Source organism: Nelumbo nucifera, chromosome 1, assembly GCF_055504915.1.
Source record: "Nelumbo nucifera cultivar China Antique chromosome 1, China Antique-T2T, whole genome shotgun sequence".
Classification (NCBI taxonomy): domain Eukaryota; kingdom Viridiplantae; phylum Streptophyta; class Magnoliopsida; order Proteales; family Nelumbonaceae; genus Nelumbo; species Nelumbo nucifera.
In genome coordinates, this window is record NC_142649.1 from 37,227,721 (window position 1) to 37,248,153 (window position 20,433).

General features: G+C 42.6%; 1 protein-coding gene across 1 annotated transcript in view; it reads right to left on the reverse strand.

The window, feature by feature from the left end:
* LOC104608324 (RING/U-box superfamily protein) overlaps positions 1–20,433 on the reverse strand; it is an 83,265-nt gene that overhangs the window by 14,361 nt on the left and 48,471 nt on the right. Inside the window, 4 exon segments of the mRNA XM_088896421.1 lie at positions 10,605–10,692; positions 10,774–10,839; positions 13,561–13,661; positions 15,371–15,478. Coding sequence (XP_088752547.1) covers positions 10,605–10,692; positions 10,774–10,839; positions 13,561–13,661; positions 15,371–15,478 — 363 coding nt within the window.

Here is a 20,433-nt window from a genome sequence, read left to right on the forward strand (position 1 = left end):
TGTGGTGTGGTGCGCGCTGCCGGGCGGTGGCCCATAACAGGTGCGTGTTGCACGCTGCCAGGCGGTGCGTGCGGCTGGGCGGCCCACTGTGCGTGCTATTCCCTTATGACTGCACCGCAGTGTGCTTCCGGCTGGCATGCCCATAACATTACACCCCTCCCGGACTACGAGCTTGTCCTCAAGCTCATGTTCTGAATACATGGCTTGGAATTCTGCAAATGGATCAAACGGCTGCACACAATTTCTCAGTCCACCAATAGTATGAACAACAGGGACTGCCCCGTCTCTCCGTGCGTCGTGCTGGATTATTTGGTGCCGATCCCAGCCACCTTCTTTTGTTTCCCGCTCCCAGGCATAGCCATGGCTTACAGTGACTATACGCTCTGCTGCACTCAGGACAGCCGCAAGGACATTGAAGTGTTCCCTACCTCCTGGGTCATATAGTTTGAAGTAGTTTTGTGGAAGGTCCACATAACAGAAATCACGTACTGGACCACGACCCCGTTGTGCTCTATTGTGGATCATAAGAATGCTGTACCGGGTATGCTTACAGTAGAGGACCTCCAGAGCGGCCTTACCGAAGAGGACCATGCATTTTAAAATATCCTCTCGGCCTTCCCCATATATTCTTTCCTCAATATTACAAAACATAGGACTATCCATGAACACAAAATCTATGTCATCAATATAAGCTTGGAAGAAAATTACCTCTATATCCTGCCCCTCCACCTTACATCTCTTGCGCACTCCTGTTTCTTGGATTTCTATATAGTTACCATACGGTGGTGCCGCAACCATAACTTTATGTCCACGCTGAGCCAAGGCCTTCAGTAAAGCCCCAACAACATTGCCAAGCCCACCTGCCTTCGTCAAAGGAGTGCATTCAGCAGGTTCTACTATAATGTTCGTGTCATCGTCCCTGGCCAAAAGAGGAGACTTTACAGTTTCATCCTCCGTGCGCTGATCCTTGGAAATAACTGCGGCTGTAGGGGCAGCGATCTGTTGTTCGCTGCATGCCTCTGACCAGTCCGGACGGCGTCTGTTTGTGTTGGCGATTCCCTCCGGACTCATTTCTTTATTGGAGAGGAATGCTTCCAGCAGGCGTCGCATCTCCCGGACGTCTTCCCTGACTTCACGAACCACCATGCTGGTTTCTGCAAGTTGGTGTTCCAGTTCGTGGACCTTGGAAGACAACTTCTCCATATCGCCCATGACGTTTGGCTCTGATACCAATTGTTATGGGCCCGAGCGTAGGATCCCGTCACGGGTCAGTCCACGGTACGAAGCCCTGCTTCCCCTTGCGCCTTCCCTTGCTTGCAGACCCGATTATGGAAACTGAATGGGTGATTTGTCCAAGAGACCACCCGAACTCTCCTAAGAGGGTGTTTGTCCAAGAGATCACCCAAACTCTCCTCACTCTTTTTCTTGACTGGAAAACTGAATAATGTTTTATTTCAATTCGTAGCTCCTTAAATAGGAGATTACAGAAGGGAATTCCTAATTAAACTCAAACTCCTAATTACCTACTCCTATTGGTAACTCACTCTTACTTAAGATAAGATAAAGATAAGATAAGATAAGGATAAGGGTTAAGATAAGGAAGGCTGGTGGCGAGTTCTCTTTGATGTGTCCTGATAAGGATGGGCCCACCCCTATGAGCTGTCATGTGGGCCCCGCTCTGCTGTTGCTGCCTGGATGCGTGCGCGCGGCTCATGGTGCTGCCGCCGCGCGGTGCGTGTGCGCGGTGCCGTGCGCGGTGCGCGTGCGCGGTGCCGTTGCCGCACAGTGCGTGCGCGCGGCTCATGGTGCCGCTGCCATGCGGTGCCGGCTGTGTGTGCGGTCGGTGCTGCCGTGCAGTGCGCATTGCTGCCTCTGTTGCTGCCATGTGGTGTGGTGCACGCTGCCGGGTGGTGCGTGCGGCTGGGCGGCCCGCTGTGCGTGCTGCTGCCTATGACTACGTGCTGCTGCCGTGTGGTGCGGTGCGCGCTGCCGGGCGGTGGCCCATAACAGGTGCGTGTTGCACGCTGCCAGGCGGTGCATGCGGCTGGGCGGCCCGCTGTGCGTGCTATTCCCTTATGACTGCGCCGCAGTGTGCTTCCGGCTGGCATGCCCATAACAGTGACTCAGTGCTCGGGGGTGGCAAGTCCAAGATTACCACCACTTTATTCTCATCTAGGGTGAATTCTAATGTGGTCGACTCGATATCCCAAAAACTTTCCTGATTGCACTCTAAATGCACACTTAAGTGGATTAAACCTCAGGTTGAAGGCTCGACATCGCATGAATACTTCCTCAACACTTCTGAATGATCCTCCCTCTTTTTGGCCTTGACCACGATGTCGTCCACATAGCACTCTATCTCTTTGTGCATCATATCATGGAAGACACTTGTCGTTGCTCTTTGGTACGTGGCCCTAGCATTCTTCAAACCGGGCATCATCTTGTAGTAAAAGTTCCCTATTGGCGTCCGAAATGCCGTATGGGGTGCATCTACGGGGTCCATGTAGATATGATTATAGCCACTGTATGCATCCAAGAAGAACAGTTGGTTCCCGACCGTAACATCAATGAGGATTCCCATATTCAACAACGGGAATTCATCCTTAGGGCAACTTTGTTCAAGTTTCTGAAGTCTACACAACACCTAGGGTAAGAGTGAAAGGAAGTCAGTGCACTAGACCCTCACTAATGGCTATGATCTAGTGTGTTGGAATCTAGATACTAAACTTAACTGCTCATTTTTCTTCTTGATTGGGACGACATTCGCTAACCATTGCGGGTGAGCGACTGGCTTCATGAAGCCTACTTTCAGGAGTCCTTCGACTTCTTTGATCTTCAGGGTTATTTCTAGATTGATGCAGAGCGAATGCTTGACCAGTGCTAAGCCTAGTTCAGGCATCTGTTCGTACGACCAGGTGAAAACATCTTGGAATTCTATTAACGGGAGAAGAAACAATTTAGTCATGCTTGACAAGCCCTCTAGTTTTTCGATTAGGATGGATGTTTAGTATCTTTTAAGAGATCCAACAGTTTTGTCTTCTCTTCAAGGTCTAACTTGGCCAACACATGCAACACATACAACTTCTTCCAAGGGTTCTTCCATGGTGCCATTTGAGACTTGCATGTGCTTAGGGGGTGTGTGGATTTCATCATATTATTCCATTGTTTCCTTAGAATGGTCCTGTCATTAGTATTGTCTCAGTATTTCTCTTATCACTAATGGATGTTTAAGGATATTAATTCATGGACCTTCAATACCGTTGTGTTTTGTTGTGCATGTTCAAGTTCTGCTTGCGATGAGAGTATCGCAACATCTTTGCATGGTGATTTCATAGTTAAGTCTTTAACGTAGTAGTTCTAACTGAAACAAGATTCAGAATGCATATATATGCTCTTTTTCTTTTAATTGTAAAAGTAGACTGATTACAATGATTAACTGATTTAAATCGAAATATGGTAAGACGAATCATACCTCCGGAACAACTTTCTTTGTGGCTAGGGTGTCAACTTCTTCATACTCTTCCACGATGGTGTAATAGCTTCTTCCATTTTCATTTGTCACCCGCACACACCTGGATCGCTTCTTTCTATCCAAAGTTGCCGGAGGCTCGTTCACAAGATTTGGCAGTCACATTTTCTACTTTCGCTACCTGAGTTTCCCCTTCTTCAGTGAGCTCTGTGTAATATATGGCGTCCAGCAGGTGGGCCTCTGATCTGTCAAATGAGACGCGACTGGCTGAGATCCTGATGGTGCTACCTCGTGCTTGGCTTTTATGCACTGGTGGTAGGTGGACGAGACTAATGCTAGGCCATGTATCAACGGTCGCCCTAAAGGGCATGGTACGCCATTTTTCCAGAGATTACCTGGAACTCCTGGTTGATGAAGAAAGGTCCAATGGCTACTGGCAATTCGATCGACCCCTCTGTGACAAACGTGTTTTCTTTAAAATCTATGACCTCCATAGACAGCCCTCGGACAGTTTCTTTTTGTATATTCATGTGCTTCAAGGTGTGGAGGGAGATCAAGTTAATGAAACTTCCTTGATCAACTAACGAGTGTTGCATCTCGTACTCTCCTATTTGGTCGTGATATACAGGGGCCGGTTGTGATGGGGGTCTGTGGCCAACATGTCATCTGGGGTGAACTCCACATGGCACCTGCCTATGTAGTGAGGTTTGAGCGGTCTCCTAAAAGCTTCTGCCAGTGTCCTAATAGCGAGCCATCGCACTGTGGCATTGGCCCCTTGTTTGTTGAGAAACTGTTGCAAGTTCGGGTTCTACTCAAACCATTGTATCAACATGTCCGCGTGATCACTTCCTAACAATCCGACCATGTTTATACTGCCTCCTCGCAAGTGCACGAGGAGGGGGTTGGTTTCTACCTGCTCAAATAGTCCAACTTTTTGTACGAAGAGTCGTCGGAGGGTGAAGTGGTCCATCAGGTCATGGTTTGGCTACTAATGATTACACCATCTCCCCCATGTCTTTCCTTCTAAGGGTCTACCCTGGCCGGTGGTGGTGGTGGCAAGTTGATTACACGGTCTTCCACGAGCTTATTCATGATCATGATTACTTCGCTCTTGCTGCAGGGAGAGGGGGTGGCGGTAGCAATCCATTTCACCGGTTTTGGTTGTCATCAAAACCTCCATACTGCATATTGCAACCCTGATGAGATTGGTTGTGACGCCGAGGTTCTCAATCCCAATTCTATAGAGCTGGCTAAGGGTTTCGACTTCGACGTTCTCAATCCCAATTCTATATGCTGGATGCATCCCCTGGATGCACTGCTTCACAAAGCCTTTTTCTGTTGTGTGCTCTTCGGAGACTGAGTGCGTTATGTTTTGGAATCGCATGACATATGCCTGAAGGTCTTCTCTAGCACATTGTTCTATGTTGCATAGGTCCGCCATTGTCAGCCTCCACTCGAGAGTGAACCACTTTGACAAGAACTTCTTTGCTAGCTCTGCCCACGAGTCGATGCTCCCTGTCAACAGGTTGACGAACCACGAATATGCCAGTCATATTGTGGCCAAGGCAAACACTCCTAGTGCATCTTCAAACTTGTTGACGTGTTCTTGTGGGCTTCCTTTCTGTCCATCATATTGTGGCCACTACTGCGGGGGAATATAACCAGAGGGATATGGCTTGTATAAGATGCTATTAGAGTAAGGTTTCTGGAGTATGGGTGTGGGCTAGGTTCTGTTTTGGCTTTCTACCAGGCCCTGGACAGATTCCCTTATCTTCATTTGATTGGTGGGCGCCTCCCTCATCGCATTACCCCAAGGGACTATGCGAGGTTGTTCGATGGCGGAGAAGTAGGTCCACTGTACTGCGTTGCAGGTGCAAGGTTGACTCCGGAGGGATGCATAGTCGTTCCAGGGTTCAAACTTCTAGGGTGGTTAGTGGGACGGGCGTAGAAGGGCCGGCAGGAGTGAATGGGGAGTATTCAGTTCTCATTGTTTCCTACAGGAGTAATTGCAGGTTGTTTCTCATTTTGGCTTGCATCTATTCCAGACGGTCAAAACGAGTTTCGAAGTCGTACACCTTGTTGGCCAACATTTCGATATCAATCTGGTTGGTGGTTTCCTGGCCAATCTGGTCCTCGACTTCCAGGTTAGCATTGTCAAGATTATTGGGTTGTTCTTCTGGGACAGGGGAAAGGTTGATTTTGCGAGTAGCCGTCCTCCGCGATCAAGGACGAACCAGAGGTTCTAATGTAAGTGATTTGATAAGGCTAAGTGCGATGGTCTCCTTGAAGGGCAAGGAAAGGCTAGGAGTTTGGGGTAACAAAGGTAGGCTACGATCTTCTATTGACAGAATTGTGTGTTTGTTATGATCCACACCCCCTTTTATAAGGGGAGATCTCGAGGCCCTGAAGGGAAGGAGCCAAAAAGGGTTTGAATCCTATTTGGAAAGGGGATCTTCGATTCAGTGTCGGTTGTCAGGGGGACACTGCTAGGGATTCACCACGTGTCTCATGAGATCTTTCCAGGACGAAGTTTCCTTTCGTCTAAGGATTCTCATAGTACACGTGTGCTACTTCCCTTCACAGGTCTCCTGTATAGACATGGCGTGTGTGACATCAAGACTAGTCTGATGTGTCTTGCTTAATCCTGTCAGATGTCCTACTACGAGCGACTTTAGTTGATGGTTTTCATCCATTGCATGCCTGTGATGGCTTTGAGCTCATTGCAGGTGTTTGATGGGTTACGGGTTCATCACAAGTCCGTGGCGCATTATGGACTTCATCGCGGACCTACGTCAGCCTATGTGTTGTCGTGAGTGTTTCTATGATTCTAGCTTGATACCTTCACACCAATAGCAGTTGTGGTGAACAACATGTACTTACACCATCTATAACCAAATAAAGCGAAACCAATCCCAAACCACGAAAACAAATGGACAATCGATTAATGTGACAACAACTCTCACCATTAGTTTTACAAAGAATGAACCAATGAGAACATAAACACAAATTACTTAAGGTCACAAATGTAAACCTTTCTAGTATAGCTTCCCAACATAAAGCCCCTATCCTATGGGAAATTGGTTAACCCCAAACTTCCCTTACTCGAAAAGATTGCCCTATGCCAATAGAAGACTATGAGAGAGCTCTAAAGAAAGATGCACAAGAGAAATCACCAGAGGGAGACAAGGTCCAAATCCTCTTATCCCCTTTTAATGGGTCTAATACCACCCCATCCAGGATTTTAATCAAGGTTGATGTAGAGTGCAGTTAAAAAAGGTGCCCTACAAGGTCTTGGCTAGGGTTTTTCAATCTAAAAGTGAGGTGATTGAGGTGTTTCCAGTTTTGTGTATTTTTACTAAGGCCAAGTCATCCTAAAGTTGTTTCTAGTGCATCTGGTGAGATTGACACCCTGTCCTATAGTTTCTATGAAACCCAAAAGAGCTTGGGAATTGTCAACTTCCTTTTCTCTTGCCCCAAGTTGGTCTAAGGTTACCAAATGTTGACTTTGGAGCAAATTGATTGGTCTAGGAGGCTTTCTATTATCATTTCTTTGTGTTTTTGGTTGTTTGAAGTAGCATGGATGCTAGTGGGATTGATCAAAAATCAACTTGTGATTCTAGGATGGCTCTGGGAGGTGTCGGTGACCTCAAAAGTGTAGAAATAATCATTACTTTGATATTGGATGGCATGTATGGCTCTTGGTGCACATGGGAATTTGGGAACTTGGCCATGTTACTCTATGTTACCCATATTAGTAGGAGTTTTTTATAGGAAAATACTACTAAAGAGATTTGGGATGGAGTTGCAAAAACATATTCATAGAATCAGAAGGTAACTCATGCATATCAATTGAGAAATTAGATTACGAGTACAAAGTAAGGATACAGACCTCTTATGGTAGGAGATAGAGCACTTTGTGTGAAGATATATCTTGATGTACATTATTAGAGCAGTCCTTGTTGTACAGTGTCATAGTTATTATTTTATTTGTTCTTTTTATCTTTCAGCCCTGTAAGGGCATTCTTGTAACTGTACATACTTTTCATCTCTTTAATATAAAAGAGGCTCTTTGGGGTGGGGGTCGACTATTCTGGACACCCCTAGATCTGTTTTCTTCTAGATCTGAATTCAGTTCACATGGTATTAGAGCAGGTTGCTCTTTGATCTTCCTTCTCTCTTATCTATCTTTCCCTTGTGATCTATTGAAAACCTACATCTCTGCCGAGTGGTCCTGGACTGTTTTGATCTATCCAAGAACTCCTCTTCTGTTTTCTGCGCACCCAGAGAGAGATTTTATTGGATCTCTCTCATTTGATCTCCGTTTACAGCAAGAATTGAAAGGAGTTGTCGCCCAACCCTTCTCAACATATTCTGAAATTTTCACAGAGATCCGTGAAGTTTTGAGAGAGGTTTGGACTCTTCTTCTAGGCTGCTGCGCCCAGACTTTCCTTTTCTGGACTGTGTGTTCAGCCTCTCTTCGTTTTGGATCTTGAACAATCTCCGGTGAAAGTAAGGGGTTTCTATCTCAGTTTTTTTTACTCTCTTGGATTGATTACAGCCTATTTCTCTTGTTTTTGGATCAAGTTTTGCTTCAGATTAATTTCTTTAAACTTCAGCCGAACCTGTGCTATTTTCTTGCTGAAATGGCTTCAGACAGAGGTGATATCATCCCTATAATGATGAATGGACAGAACTATGGGATGTGGAAGTTTCACTTCAACTTTTATGATGAGGGAAAGGGTTTAGAAGGATATCTGAATCGAACGGTCACCAAACCAGCTGAGATCGAGGCCAAAGCTTTACAACAACGGAAGTTGGACAATGGTAAACTTGTTTCTAGGATTCTGAGTTCTATTGACTATCATACATCTGTTCCCATGAGGAGAATGAAAACAGCACATGAGATGTATATGTACCTAGAAAAGGTTTATCAACAGTCCAATGTATCTAAGCAATATCAGATAGAATCGGAAATATTCTCTTACAGCCAAGGAGATAGGAGGATACATGAGTATTATTTTGGTTTTCTTGATTTATGGGCTGAATATGAGTTTGTTCACATTGAACCCTCGGATCCAGTGGAGTGTGTAAAATATCTTCAGAAGCACTTTGAGAAGAGAAAGGTGACTCAGTTCTTGATGAGACTCAGACCTGAATATGAGATAATCAGGTCCAACATTCTGAGTAGGGGAACACTTCCAGATATGGATTCTGTTTTAGGGGAACTTCTGAGAGAAGAGACTAGACTTCTCACTGCAGCCAGGTTTGATGGGAAGATGGCTGAAGTTGGGGTTGAAACAGCCTTTGTTGCTCATGGGGGTAAGAAGCCAACCTCCAAGGACCTCTCCAAAACCCAGTGCTATGAGTGTAAGGGTTTTGGACATATAGCATCTCCCTGTAAGAAGAAGAATGTGTGTACCTATTGCAAGCAACATGGTCACATCATTCCAGACTGTCTAGTTCGACCAGCTAAGGGCTCTCAGAAAAAGACTCAGCACCGGGCCTATTTGGGTAAGCACCACCCGATATTTAATAGGGATCAGAAGTGGCTGAAGAGCAAATGAGCAGCCTTACAATGAATAAATAAGTGATCCACAGATGCATCTTCCTCATTGCACATCACACAGCTTAGGGAGGGCAGCACCAAACTCCTCCTGTTCAACTGATCCTTAGAAAGACATTCACCATGAACTGCTGTCCTGACCAAGGAGACTTTAGTAGGAATGAGGGAGCCAAGTCTCTTTCCATGGAAAATCCTGGGACTCACCAGCACTCAGCTTCAAATAAAAGGACTTCACGGAGAAAATCCCATCCCTAGCCCACTTCCAAATTCTAGAACCTTGCTGATTTGGATTCAGTTGATGATCCTGAATTAGTTGGAGCAGCTCTAGCAGATCTAAGACTTCCCAGTCATTGAGATGCCTCCTAAAATTTGGACACCAGTATCCTGAATTTCCACGCCACTCAAACTGATCTGCCACCACCACATCCCTATCTTCTGCTATAAGGAACAATGAAGGGAAAACCACCATCATATCACCCCCCCCCCCTTTAACTAGTGCTATGCATCTTCATTCTTTATAATATAAAAGATTTACATTAAAAATAAGGAAAAATGAGATTCTTCTGCCTCTTCTTCCTCCTTGTGTTCGGGAGGCTTATGCCTCTTACATTCTGAACTATGCCTCACGCCTCTAGGTAGTGGAAAGCTTCATGTCACGCCTCCACGTTTTAAAACATTAGCTTGATCTAGTACTGAAGCTGAGTATAGGGCTATGGCACTTGGACCTGTTGAGGTTTTGTGGTTTGGAAATTGAGTTAGGTTTTCCTATGACAGGAAAATATGTCTATATAGCATAACAATGAAATGGTTACAAACATTGCATATAACCTAAGTCACATGATAGGATAAAATACATTTTAGGGGCCGTTTGATAACAGCTTAAGTTGCTGAACTGAAAGACTTATTCCATTGTCTTTTAATTATTAAGATAATTAAATAATAAGATTTTCAAGGATATAATGGTCTACATAACTTCAGTTTCACCCATTACTGAGCTGACAACCTCCTTAAAATCTTGTTCTCTAGAAGACAAAGCAATAACTTTTCAGTTCACCATTTTCAGCTGTTAAAAAACGGCCATAACCAACAAGCATTTTATCTGAGAAAATTGAAAAGGTGAAATGTGTCTTCCTTCTATTAGTTCTAAAGATTAACTGGCTTATGTATTCACCAATGTATGTCTACCTCGCATCATAGTGAGTACCATAGCAAGTTGGATATTCAATGATATATAGGACCCATCTTGAAGGGGACTGTTGTTATTTGTTATTATTAATCGTCTTACTTTCCGTAAAGGTATTAAGGTAATTGCATTCTTTCTTTATTATGATCCTCCGAACACTTTCTCTCTTCTCCACCAATGGATCTAAGAAAATAGGAAGTTGTAGTTTGCATGAATTTTATAGACAAACTAAATGAGGGGGTTCCTAGTGCACATTTTTCTTAAAGAAGAGAATTTTGAATAACTTAAGGAAGAAGAAGTTTCAGAGACAGTCAACATAAAAAGAGAATGTCAACAAGAGAAAACAGAGCATCTTACAGATTTATTCTCTTAGTTCATTTACACATTACCAATTTCTCTGTTGTTCAGCTTTGTGATCCAATCTGATATAACATCCTGTAATGTTTTTCCCATCTGTCTGATGCATCTTTCTGTGATCTGGGAAACCAAAAACATTAGGTCAGATAAAAGAGTGAAAAATCATAAAAGTTTAATATCCAAGCACAGAAGAATTCATACATCTTGCTCATATTGATTATTTTGATGTGCAGAAAATGGAATTCTGGAGATGGCACGTTCTGCAATCTGCAAAGATGCCTAATATCATAATTCACAAAACAATACAAAATCCAAAATAGAGAACATCAAGAGAGAGAGAGAGAGAGAGATGACGTTAAAATATATTTCATATGCTAAAGGAAAAGATCTTAATGCAGTGTGACAACCCCATAAAATTTGAATATCAAATGACGAATCAGATCTGCCTTCAGATCCCTGCCATTCACTTAGGCCATCTGCATATTCCTACATCTAGAGGTACATTAAAATCTTGTTTGATTCTTTTTGTTGTACATTACAATCCTGCATCCTTCTTCAATAGTCAGCGTCATCCTCCTTGGGTTACTTCTTACTCCTAGTGACGTACCCCCACTTCCCTTTATTACAAACATGGATCTTAGTTAATTGAGACCATGCTCGATAATTAGTTCCATCTAACTTCACTGTGGTTACTGCCCTTAATAGTGTCTCCACAAACCCTCTTGGTCATTCTTAATCCTTACACAAAAATAAATGATTTTAAAATAATTTTATAATATTAATTGTCTTTTAAGAAGATATTTTACTAGGATGAATGAATAACAACATTAGAAAATTAGGGGGCTGAAGCATAAGGCACACCAGGTAGACCTGTTCATGGGTTGGGCCGGGCTGGGGTTTTACTCTACATAAACAGGATTTTGTTAGGCTCGAGCCCGGCCCGACCAACGGGCCTACAACTTGGCCCAAGCCCGGCCCTGATAAAAAGCCCAAAGCCCGACCTAACAAAGGACTCACTGCCAGTGGCTGTGTTCGCCGGTGAGCCGAGATTTTGACAATGAAAAGTGAAGTCAGTTCGCATCTCTGAGAGAGAGAGAGGGAGAGAGAGAGAGAAAGAGAGAGAGAGGACTCACCGCCGTTGCTGGTGCCTGTGTTCGCAGCCTCGCCGGTGTCTGAGATTTGAGAGAGAAGTGTGAAGAGGAACGAGAGAGAGAGAGAGAGAGAGAGAAAGAGAAGACTCACCGCCGGTCTGCCAGAGTTTACTGGTTGCGTCAGTGAGTGTTCGTCGGTTCTGTGGATGCCTAAGAGTGTGAGGATGTGATGTGAGTCATTGTGAAGAGAAGAGAGGTTCGGCAGTTCGGCTAACTCGAAAGAGATGAATGAGGAAGAGGGGTTACTTAGGATATTAGGGTTTTTGGGTTTAACCTATAGGTCGGGCCGGGCTATTTTGGCAAATCCCGAGCCCGGCTCGAATTTATTGTGGGCTGGGCTTTTTGGCCCGAGGTCAAGCCCGCGAGCTCAAATGTATGTTCAAGCCCGTCCGGGGGCCGAGTGGGTCTAACACCAGGTGCATGCCTAGGGGCATTAGGCGCACACCTTTTGAAAATGTTGCACCTAGGACCTAGGCGAGGCACGTACCTTAAAGTGCGCCTCGCTTGAGAGACTAGGTGCGCCTAAGGCACACCTTTTAAATCACTGGTAGAATGTGGGGAAAGACTTCTAATTATACAGTTATAGAGATTATCTTTAAATCAAATTCAAAGGTTGAAACGAGAATAAGTTGGCCTATATCTAGTCCTAAGGCTTAAATTAAGTCTAGGTTAAGAGATAAGAGCTTAAGGAGTGATATAATAAGAAATTATACAAAAAATCAGCTTTTGAAAGTGGATAAAAACATATTTCCTAATGGGTTTTAATCAGCTTCTAGGATCACAGCTAGGGTGATGTGGCCAACCTTGATTTTACCATGTCAATTTCATTTTCCCTTGATAGAATTTGAAATACCTGGTTCAGTGTCAGATGGTTGATACCAAGCAAGCTTTCAGAATCAACTGGGTTCTTGCAGACCAAAATTATACATTTTTCTTTTCTTTTTTCCTTTTTTTCTTATGTCTTATCCGATTCAAATCTGTATTGCAGACTGTGAAGACTCCAATAACAACTCTAGAAGCCTAAACAGACCTAGGACTTCTCTAATTCTATCGTCCATCCCACTAACACAATACTACACAAGTGCTGATCTGACTACTAAAATTAATCAAGTCATTCTATCCTACTTCCTAGTGATATAAGACAGATTGATTTAGACAATCTATGCCACTGGTCTTAAATTAGCCTACTCTACGCTATGGTCCTGTCAAATTGTTTGATCAGGAAGGTTTACTGGATGAAACATCCAATCCACCCATCTAAATCTTAGAATGCTAGGAAAAACCACTTTAACATATGAATACATTTTTTAAAGCCTAAATACACTATTGAAGCATTTTAGTTGAATGAAGGATTGCCCAATATTTTATCAAATCATGGGGCCCTGTACTAGCATTATATAACTTCATAAGTTAGCACAATATTTCCAACATACTTGACAAGGAGGATACCACATAATGTTACATACATAGATCCAGATATACATAAACAAATTAACAAAAAAAATGAATTTCATCTGGAAGATACTTAAATGGCCTTCAAAACCAAGGGGCATGAAAAAAAGACTCAACAAAGTACTATGTTGAGGACAATGCAGTTAATTTTTCTAGTAAAAGCTCAGATGCAACTTTATTTTCTTAACAAGCTTAAAAACGCAAAACATATTCTTTACTTAAAGAACTACCTTCCTTGTCTCTAGATCACATTTTCCCCAAAGGAAATGAAAGCCTTTTGGAAGAGTATGTGGAGCCTGGAAATGCATGTTGGAATTGAAAGTTCAAAAAAAATAAAAAAACAAATTAATGACCATAAAACTAATTACCAACTTGATGTACATACGGGTTTGAAGTTCCCAGGAATACAAACTGCATAAAGATCACTTTGAACAACCCCTTGGGCCTGCCAATAAGCCCCACAAAAGGCTCTATCACATCCTAAACCTGCAGAAAATTTCAAGTAAGAAGAAGAGAAATCCTCATATAATGACAAAACTCAAGGTCAATTTGGTCTGACAGTTTCCATTTTAGTAAGTCAGGTCAGGTTTACATAGGGTTTTAGTGACTTCAGATTCAGCCAAACCCATTCTAAACCTAAATCATTGACATCCCTGATCTGGAGTACTATTACCAAGATTACATTATTTTTTATTCCAGGAAAAGTAGCTAGTGGGGCTAGTAGAGTATTTAATTTTCTACAAGTTAATATCTAATGAAAAATAAATATAGTAAGCACTTCAATGTAATATTAGCACAATTGGGGTTTTATTGTAAATTTAGATGATTTCAGATACCATATAAAGAATTTTTCTCATTAAACACAGAAAAATGGGTGTGTCATATCACCAGACCAATGATCTCTACTCCTCTCTTATTTTCTATCTTCTCTTCTTTCTTATTTCTTATTATTCATAAAAAGAATTCTGAATCCCACGGGAGAAAATAATGGGTTTCACTCTATTCAAGTGTAGAGATCAAATGCTGAACAGGGTCTGGCAGATGTAATATGTTGATAATCTCATATTTCAGACATTGCCCAATGGTGGTCTTGATCCTGCACATCCAAGGTATTGGGAGATATGGATTAGAAAGGGACCAAACCTCATCATTTTTATCATAAAATGATAGTTCATGATGTAGGCACATTCGGCTGGGCCAATGGCAGGCCTACAAGTGCCAGTCGGCGTGGTTCAGGGTGGAACCAATCAGGACACAAGCAGAGCCGAGCTCAACGGGCCTCGCGGAACCAATCAGGGCGTGCGCAGGACTGAGCTCGGCAGCCCTCTCAGAACCAATTGCGCGAGGTCACCTGGCGGCCTTGGATGGCCACGCTCCCCGCATATAGACTCCATCTCGACCGCCTGAGCTCTGCCATCACCCGGCGGCCTCAAGTATAAATAGGGGGTGCCTCCCTCAAAAGTAGGGATCCAGAACTTAAGACTCTCGAGCTCTCCTTGAGATTTTGTATCCTCCTTTGTGGCCTCATCTGAGCCCTCGTACCTCAAGCCTCGGCCACCTCATACAGACATACTAACTTGACCGTCGATATCTCCGCCTCGGGTACCAACCCAGGGCCTCTGACGTGTGCTCTCACCTCGCAGGATCGACCTACCTACCCTCGGCCACCTCAGACACCTCGGGCCTTGGGCACCTTGCACCTCGGACACCTCGGCTTAGGAGTGAAATGACAGTACCTCGGCCAATCCGAACATCAACAGTTCACATACTTGAACATGTGTTCTTACACTAGCAATGGTCCCTACACTCATATTTCAGGCTACTCACTTTAGAGATGCTAGCATTGTTCAAAAAATATTCCCCTTGGGGTACCTACAAGGGGAGCATTCTTTTAGTTTTTTGGGTTGTAGGGACATGGGTGTTATTATTTGGGTTGTCTCAGATGATGGAACACCTGATGTATTGGTTACAACATTTTTGTAGCTAGGGTCCTAATGTTACTAGATATGGATCTTCAGTAGAAACTGACATTGTTTAGCTGTACCAGAGCATTTTTTCCCATTCTTCTAATAAACTGTGTTGGTAAAAGACAAACAAGAATGAAGTAAAAAAAGATAAATAATAATTTTACAACTGAAACCAAAGCAACAAGCAAATAGAGTTCAACAGTATGTATATATGATAATATTACTTACAGTGTTGTGGTATATTAATATCATTTCTGGATGGCATCATTCCTCCACATGCATAGCATTAGAGATGAGCAGTGGTCTGGCTGCATCGAAACCCACCTAATGCAGTGCCTATAGATGGTATAGAAACCAATTAAATATATAATTCAAGTAACCATAGAGACGGCAAGGGAAAGATACAAATGGCAGAAATTTTCAGTGACATCAAAAGAGGGATATTTATCTATATTCAGAATTTAACAGTTTTAACAGTAAAAGTATGCAATGACTTGCGAAATATTGCAAGAAAATTTGAAAAAAAAAAAAGAGAGAAAATATTGCAAGAAGAAGTTTTGTCTTGATTCTTAGTTCCCATATCCCTTTTTCATTAACTTATATACTAAATGATCAAGTTACAAAATAATCCCTGATTAGGTGCCTCATTAGCAGCCAATTACAAAGACCAAAAAGACATTTCCATATCAACACTCGCTCTCAAGCTTCAGCCATGCTACACCTTTTCAAAGAGAATCACTCAGTTCATCTACAGATCATAAAAGGCAAACAGACTTCACCACTAGCAATACGTTCCGTGATAAAGCATATCGATCCACCTCAAAATGCTTAGTCTGATCATGTTGCACTAGATTGTGAGCAATGTTTATTCCTGCCTGGTTATCACAGTCTAGCATCATAGGACTCTGTAGGAACAGTGAGAAAAATAAAGTTGCCTCGTATTTCTTATGTGAGGACTTTTTTTTTTAAATAGTAAAAATGAATTCATTAATCATTAAATTGAACATTACAAGCATCACAAATTATGTAAGGGTATTTTTGTAATCTCTCTTCATTTAAATGATGACGTATATAAACTCGAGTGGGGCGACCTTAAGGTATCCAATCCTATTTGCTATTTTCCCATCTTTTCTTCTTACATCATCATGTAGATATCTGTCATTGACTAAAATGGTATCAGAGTGGATTTACGGCCTGCTGGTGTTGTCTTTGGCTCAAATTTTGACAGCTTCTTCATCTTAATTAATAACAGTGGCATCACAAGAGGTTTAGCTACCAGTGTTGGGGTTTCACCCCTTAGTCAAGAATGGTTTAAGGAGGCTTTTAAGCATAATCAGAAATCTTGTCAGGAGTATTTAATATTTTTCACATTTTTTCTGTGGAAAATAGGAATATTCAGTCTGGGGTTTAGGTGAAGAATCAGTTTGGAAGAAGATACTTCCGGTGTAGAAAAAGAGCTTTTTGTTCAAAGAAAGTAAAGGAGGTGGAGAAGTACGGAAGTTTGAAGAGAAACGGAGATACACAGTTTTCTTGTCTCAAGACGTGGAAGGTTGGGTTAAAGGATTCGTTGATGGGGCAATCCAGACTGGATGTTTTCTGAGGCCGGATGAAGTAATGGGAGATGGTAGGAGACAGGTTATTTGTTTGCCAGACGGGATGAATGGTCAGGGCTGGACCAGGGTCGCCAAGGTGCTGCAGGAGTATGTAGAAAGGTGTTGGTTAAAAAAGGAAAATTCAATTAGTTTAGGGACTAAGAAGATGTCACAGATACAGGTACCAGACAGTCAAAAACAAAGTCTTCAGTCGATGTCAGGTAGAGTAGTATGTACTCCCAGGCTTGTGTTAGGAGGATGCAAGGAAGATTGGAGTAAAAAGATGGTTGTGTTGAAAAAGAAGAAAGTGGTAGATTGGAAGAGGATCCTTAATGATGTTACGTTTAGAATTCCAACTTTGGATTCGGCTGTGCTTGACCCATTTGACAACAATAAGGTGATGCTGGATTTAGGGAACTTTCAGGCAGAGTTCATGACTCTTGAAACCCTGGAAGGTACGGTCACTGTGGCAAACTCGACACCTTGTAATGAGACTTCAATCCCTGAAGGAAGTGTGAGGTTGAAGGTTTTTGGACTTCCATTCAACTTGTGGCTGGATCATGTCTTCAATAAGGTAGCAACGGCATGTGGAGGAGTTTTGGAAGATATCTGTATTGATGATCTCTACATGGTGAAGATTAAAGTTACCGATGCTAATCTGCATAGGATTCTCCGTTTAATTGATCTCTTTGCTGAAGGAAGATGGAGGAAACTCTGGGTAGCAATGGAAGATGAAGCATTTCTGTGGAATGGAGGGAAAGAGGTTGAAGACGATTTTAACTGGATTTAGTGGAGTCCACATGGCGCAAACAGAGTGGAAGAAGAGGGGGAAAGGGAGAAGTTGAAAGGGTGTTGGTGTTAAAAGCTCAATGCTGAATAAATTGCATGCTCAATATAAAAAGGTTGTGGTGGTGCTGATATCAAGATAGGGGAGGTTGGGAGTGAGGTAAAGAAGGAAAACGGATTTATTGGAAGAAAGAGGATATTTTACAATTGGTTGGGAATGACCTTAGCTACCCAACACGTGGTCTCTTGGGGAGCACGTGAACGAAAAAGGGGGAGATTAGCTGGGTGGGAAACAGATGGGCTTTGGGCAGGGTTGTAATGATGAGTCCAAGAGACACAAGTTTTTTAGCTTTGGGCTGAAGAGGGGGCCCCATTAACGAAAGCGAATTTGCTCAAGACGTTAGGAGGTCTTCTTGGGTCAAGCAAATTGATGGTTGCAAATATTTTGAGTCGAAGGGATCAACTTTGAGCCGAGTGATGACAAAAGATGGCGAGTGTACAGTGTACCGTTGATCGATCAGCTGGTCCAGTGTTTGAAGATCAGTCAATAGGGAAGGAGGTTACAGTAGAGGCAATTGGTGATGCTGAAGATTTTGTTTGGAGAATGACAAGATTTTTCATTAAAGATAAGAACAGTTCAACAATTTAGAGAAGGCCGACTCGGGTGAAAAAAGGCATGTAGAAGAGAAGGAAGATGTTCAGGCGGAATCTGAAATTAGTTTTCTTCAACAGGAAAAAGGTGAGGATGGGGAAGGCTTTTTTGAATTCCAATGATTGTAAGGGAGAAGTTTTGGAAAGGATTGAGGAAATAGTTAGGGGAGAACAAGAAATGGTGGTGGAAGAAGAGAACGGGGAAGAAACTTTTCTGATTTTTCCGATAAGTAACGTAAGTAGTATTGCTGAAGGGGGGGGGGGGGAGAACAGACAGGGAATTGAGGGGGATGGGACTAAAGGGGCAAAGGAAATTAGGGGCAAGGGAAGAGCTGTGAGGGAACAGAGGAGAAGGGGATAGAGTTTTAGAAGAGGAGAGAGGAGGGAAGAGAGAATTAGGGATTGAGGGAGAGGGAAGTGATGGTGAAGAAGGTAAGACTAAAACATATAAAAGGAAAAAAAATATAGAACATTCCCATTAGAGGAGAACAGAGAGCAGGGGATGGAAGAGGAATCAGGGGAGGAAAGTGAATCTGAACCAATGATTGATAAGACCCATATGGTAGAAAAGACTTGTGACATCAAGAAAGTGGTGAATAGGGAAGTGGAAATCAGCAAAACTCAGGTTCTGTTTTTCCTAGGAAGGGAAGAATTTGCAAAGGAAGCATTCAGGTCTGTGGAGAGATGCAAACAGAAAGAATGAAAGTACACAAGTTCCAGTGGTCAATTGTAATTGGGATAACTGAAGAATGCAAGAGATGGAAGCGATTGCAGAAAGGTGCAGGGAGATAATCAAGGAGCCAGAAGGAGAGGTCGAGAGGGCGGTGGTTTCAGTTAGGAGTCGGAAGTCTGCAGGGAAGTCTGAAGAAGCTGTGGGAACTCTAAATGCATCAGAAGATTCAGAACTGAAAAGAACAAAAGAACACGATAGCAGATCCCAGTTTCTAAGGTTTTCACAAGGTTAAAAGGTGGTCTATTTGGTGTTGGGCCTAACAAGATTGTCAAAAAACCGAAAAAAAAAAGTCAAAAGACGACAAGAAGATTGTACTCAAAAAACTGAGAGGAAGAGTTAAGGTGTTTGGAGTTCCAGTATGGGGTTGGGTTCTTGCTTGGAGATATTGTGGGCGTTGGGCTGGCTAGGTTGGTCTGGGTTTCTTCTATCGTTTTTTGTCTTGTCTTCTACTGTTGTTTGTTTAGGGATTTTCTCTAGTTGGATTTAAATTTAGTTTGGCATTGGGCTGGCTAGGTTGGTCTGGGTTTTCTGGGTTTCTTCTCTCTCTCTCCAGTTTTGTTCTACTTGGGGCTGCTTCTTTGTGCTGCTCGGGTTGAATACTTGAGTATTGTTGAGTCTGATTTCCTGGATCTGAACTATTGCTGTTGATTGGAGATGGCCCAAGATTCTGTGAAATCAAGGTCTACGACCTTTCAACTTCTAGAATGAATGTTTCCAGCCTTGGAGATCAATACCGGATTACTACCAACCAAACTTGATAGTACTAATTTTTTGGAATATTTTCAGTCTGTAAAGGTCTATATTGATGGCGGGGGCAAACTAGGCTACTTGACTAGAAAGACAAAAAGGCAGGCTGAAGGTGATGGAAATATCGAAACATGAAAATATGACTATCAGGTTATGGTTATGGACTTTCACATATCCTCAAATTAGTAGAGGCTTCATGTTTCTTGGTACTGATGCACAAATTAGAAAAGAGTGAATAAGACAAAACAAATTCACAAAGGAAGAACAGGATAAAGATTTTCCAGCTTAGGCAGGAAAATGTGAATCTTAAACAAGAGAAGATGAGTGTACCAGCCTATTATGATGCCCTACATGCCTTGAGGGAAGAATTAAATTAGAATAATCCATGGAAAGATGATGATGATGCTGAACAGTATGAAAATCTTAACAATCAAGATCATGTGTTTGAGTTCTTCTTAGGACTAAAATCAGAATTTAAAATTTCTAGGCTAGGATGCAGTTGTTGGGAACTAGTAATATTCCTTCTATTGATGAGATGTATTCAATTGTTCAGCACGAGGCATCTAGAAGAGTTGTTATGAAAACTGAGATGGAACGCTCAGCCCTTGTGTCTATGGCCAGTGGAAGCAATACTTGAGGAAAAAAACAAGTTGTGAGCAAGGAAAATAAAGAGAACTTTGCACCCAACAAGAAAAGGAAAACAAAGAATACAAATGAGAGAAAAAGAGAGTTTTTTTCACTCAAAGCAGTTAGATTGACATTCCTACCCCTAATTAAGTGTC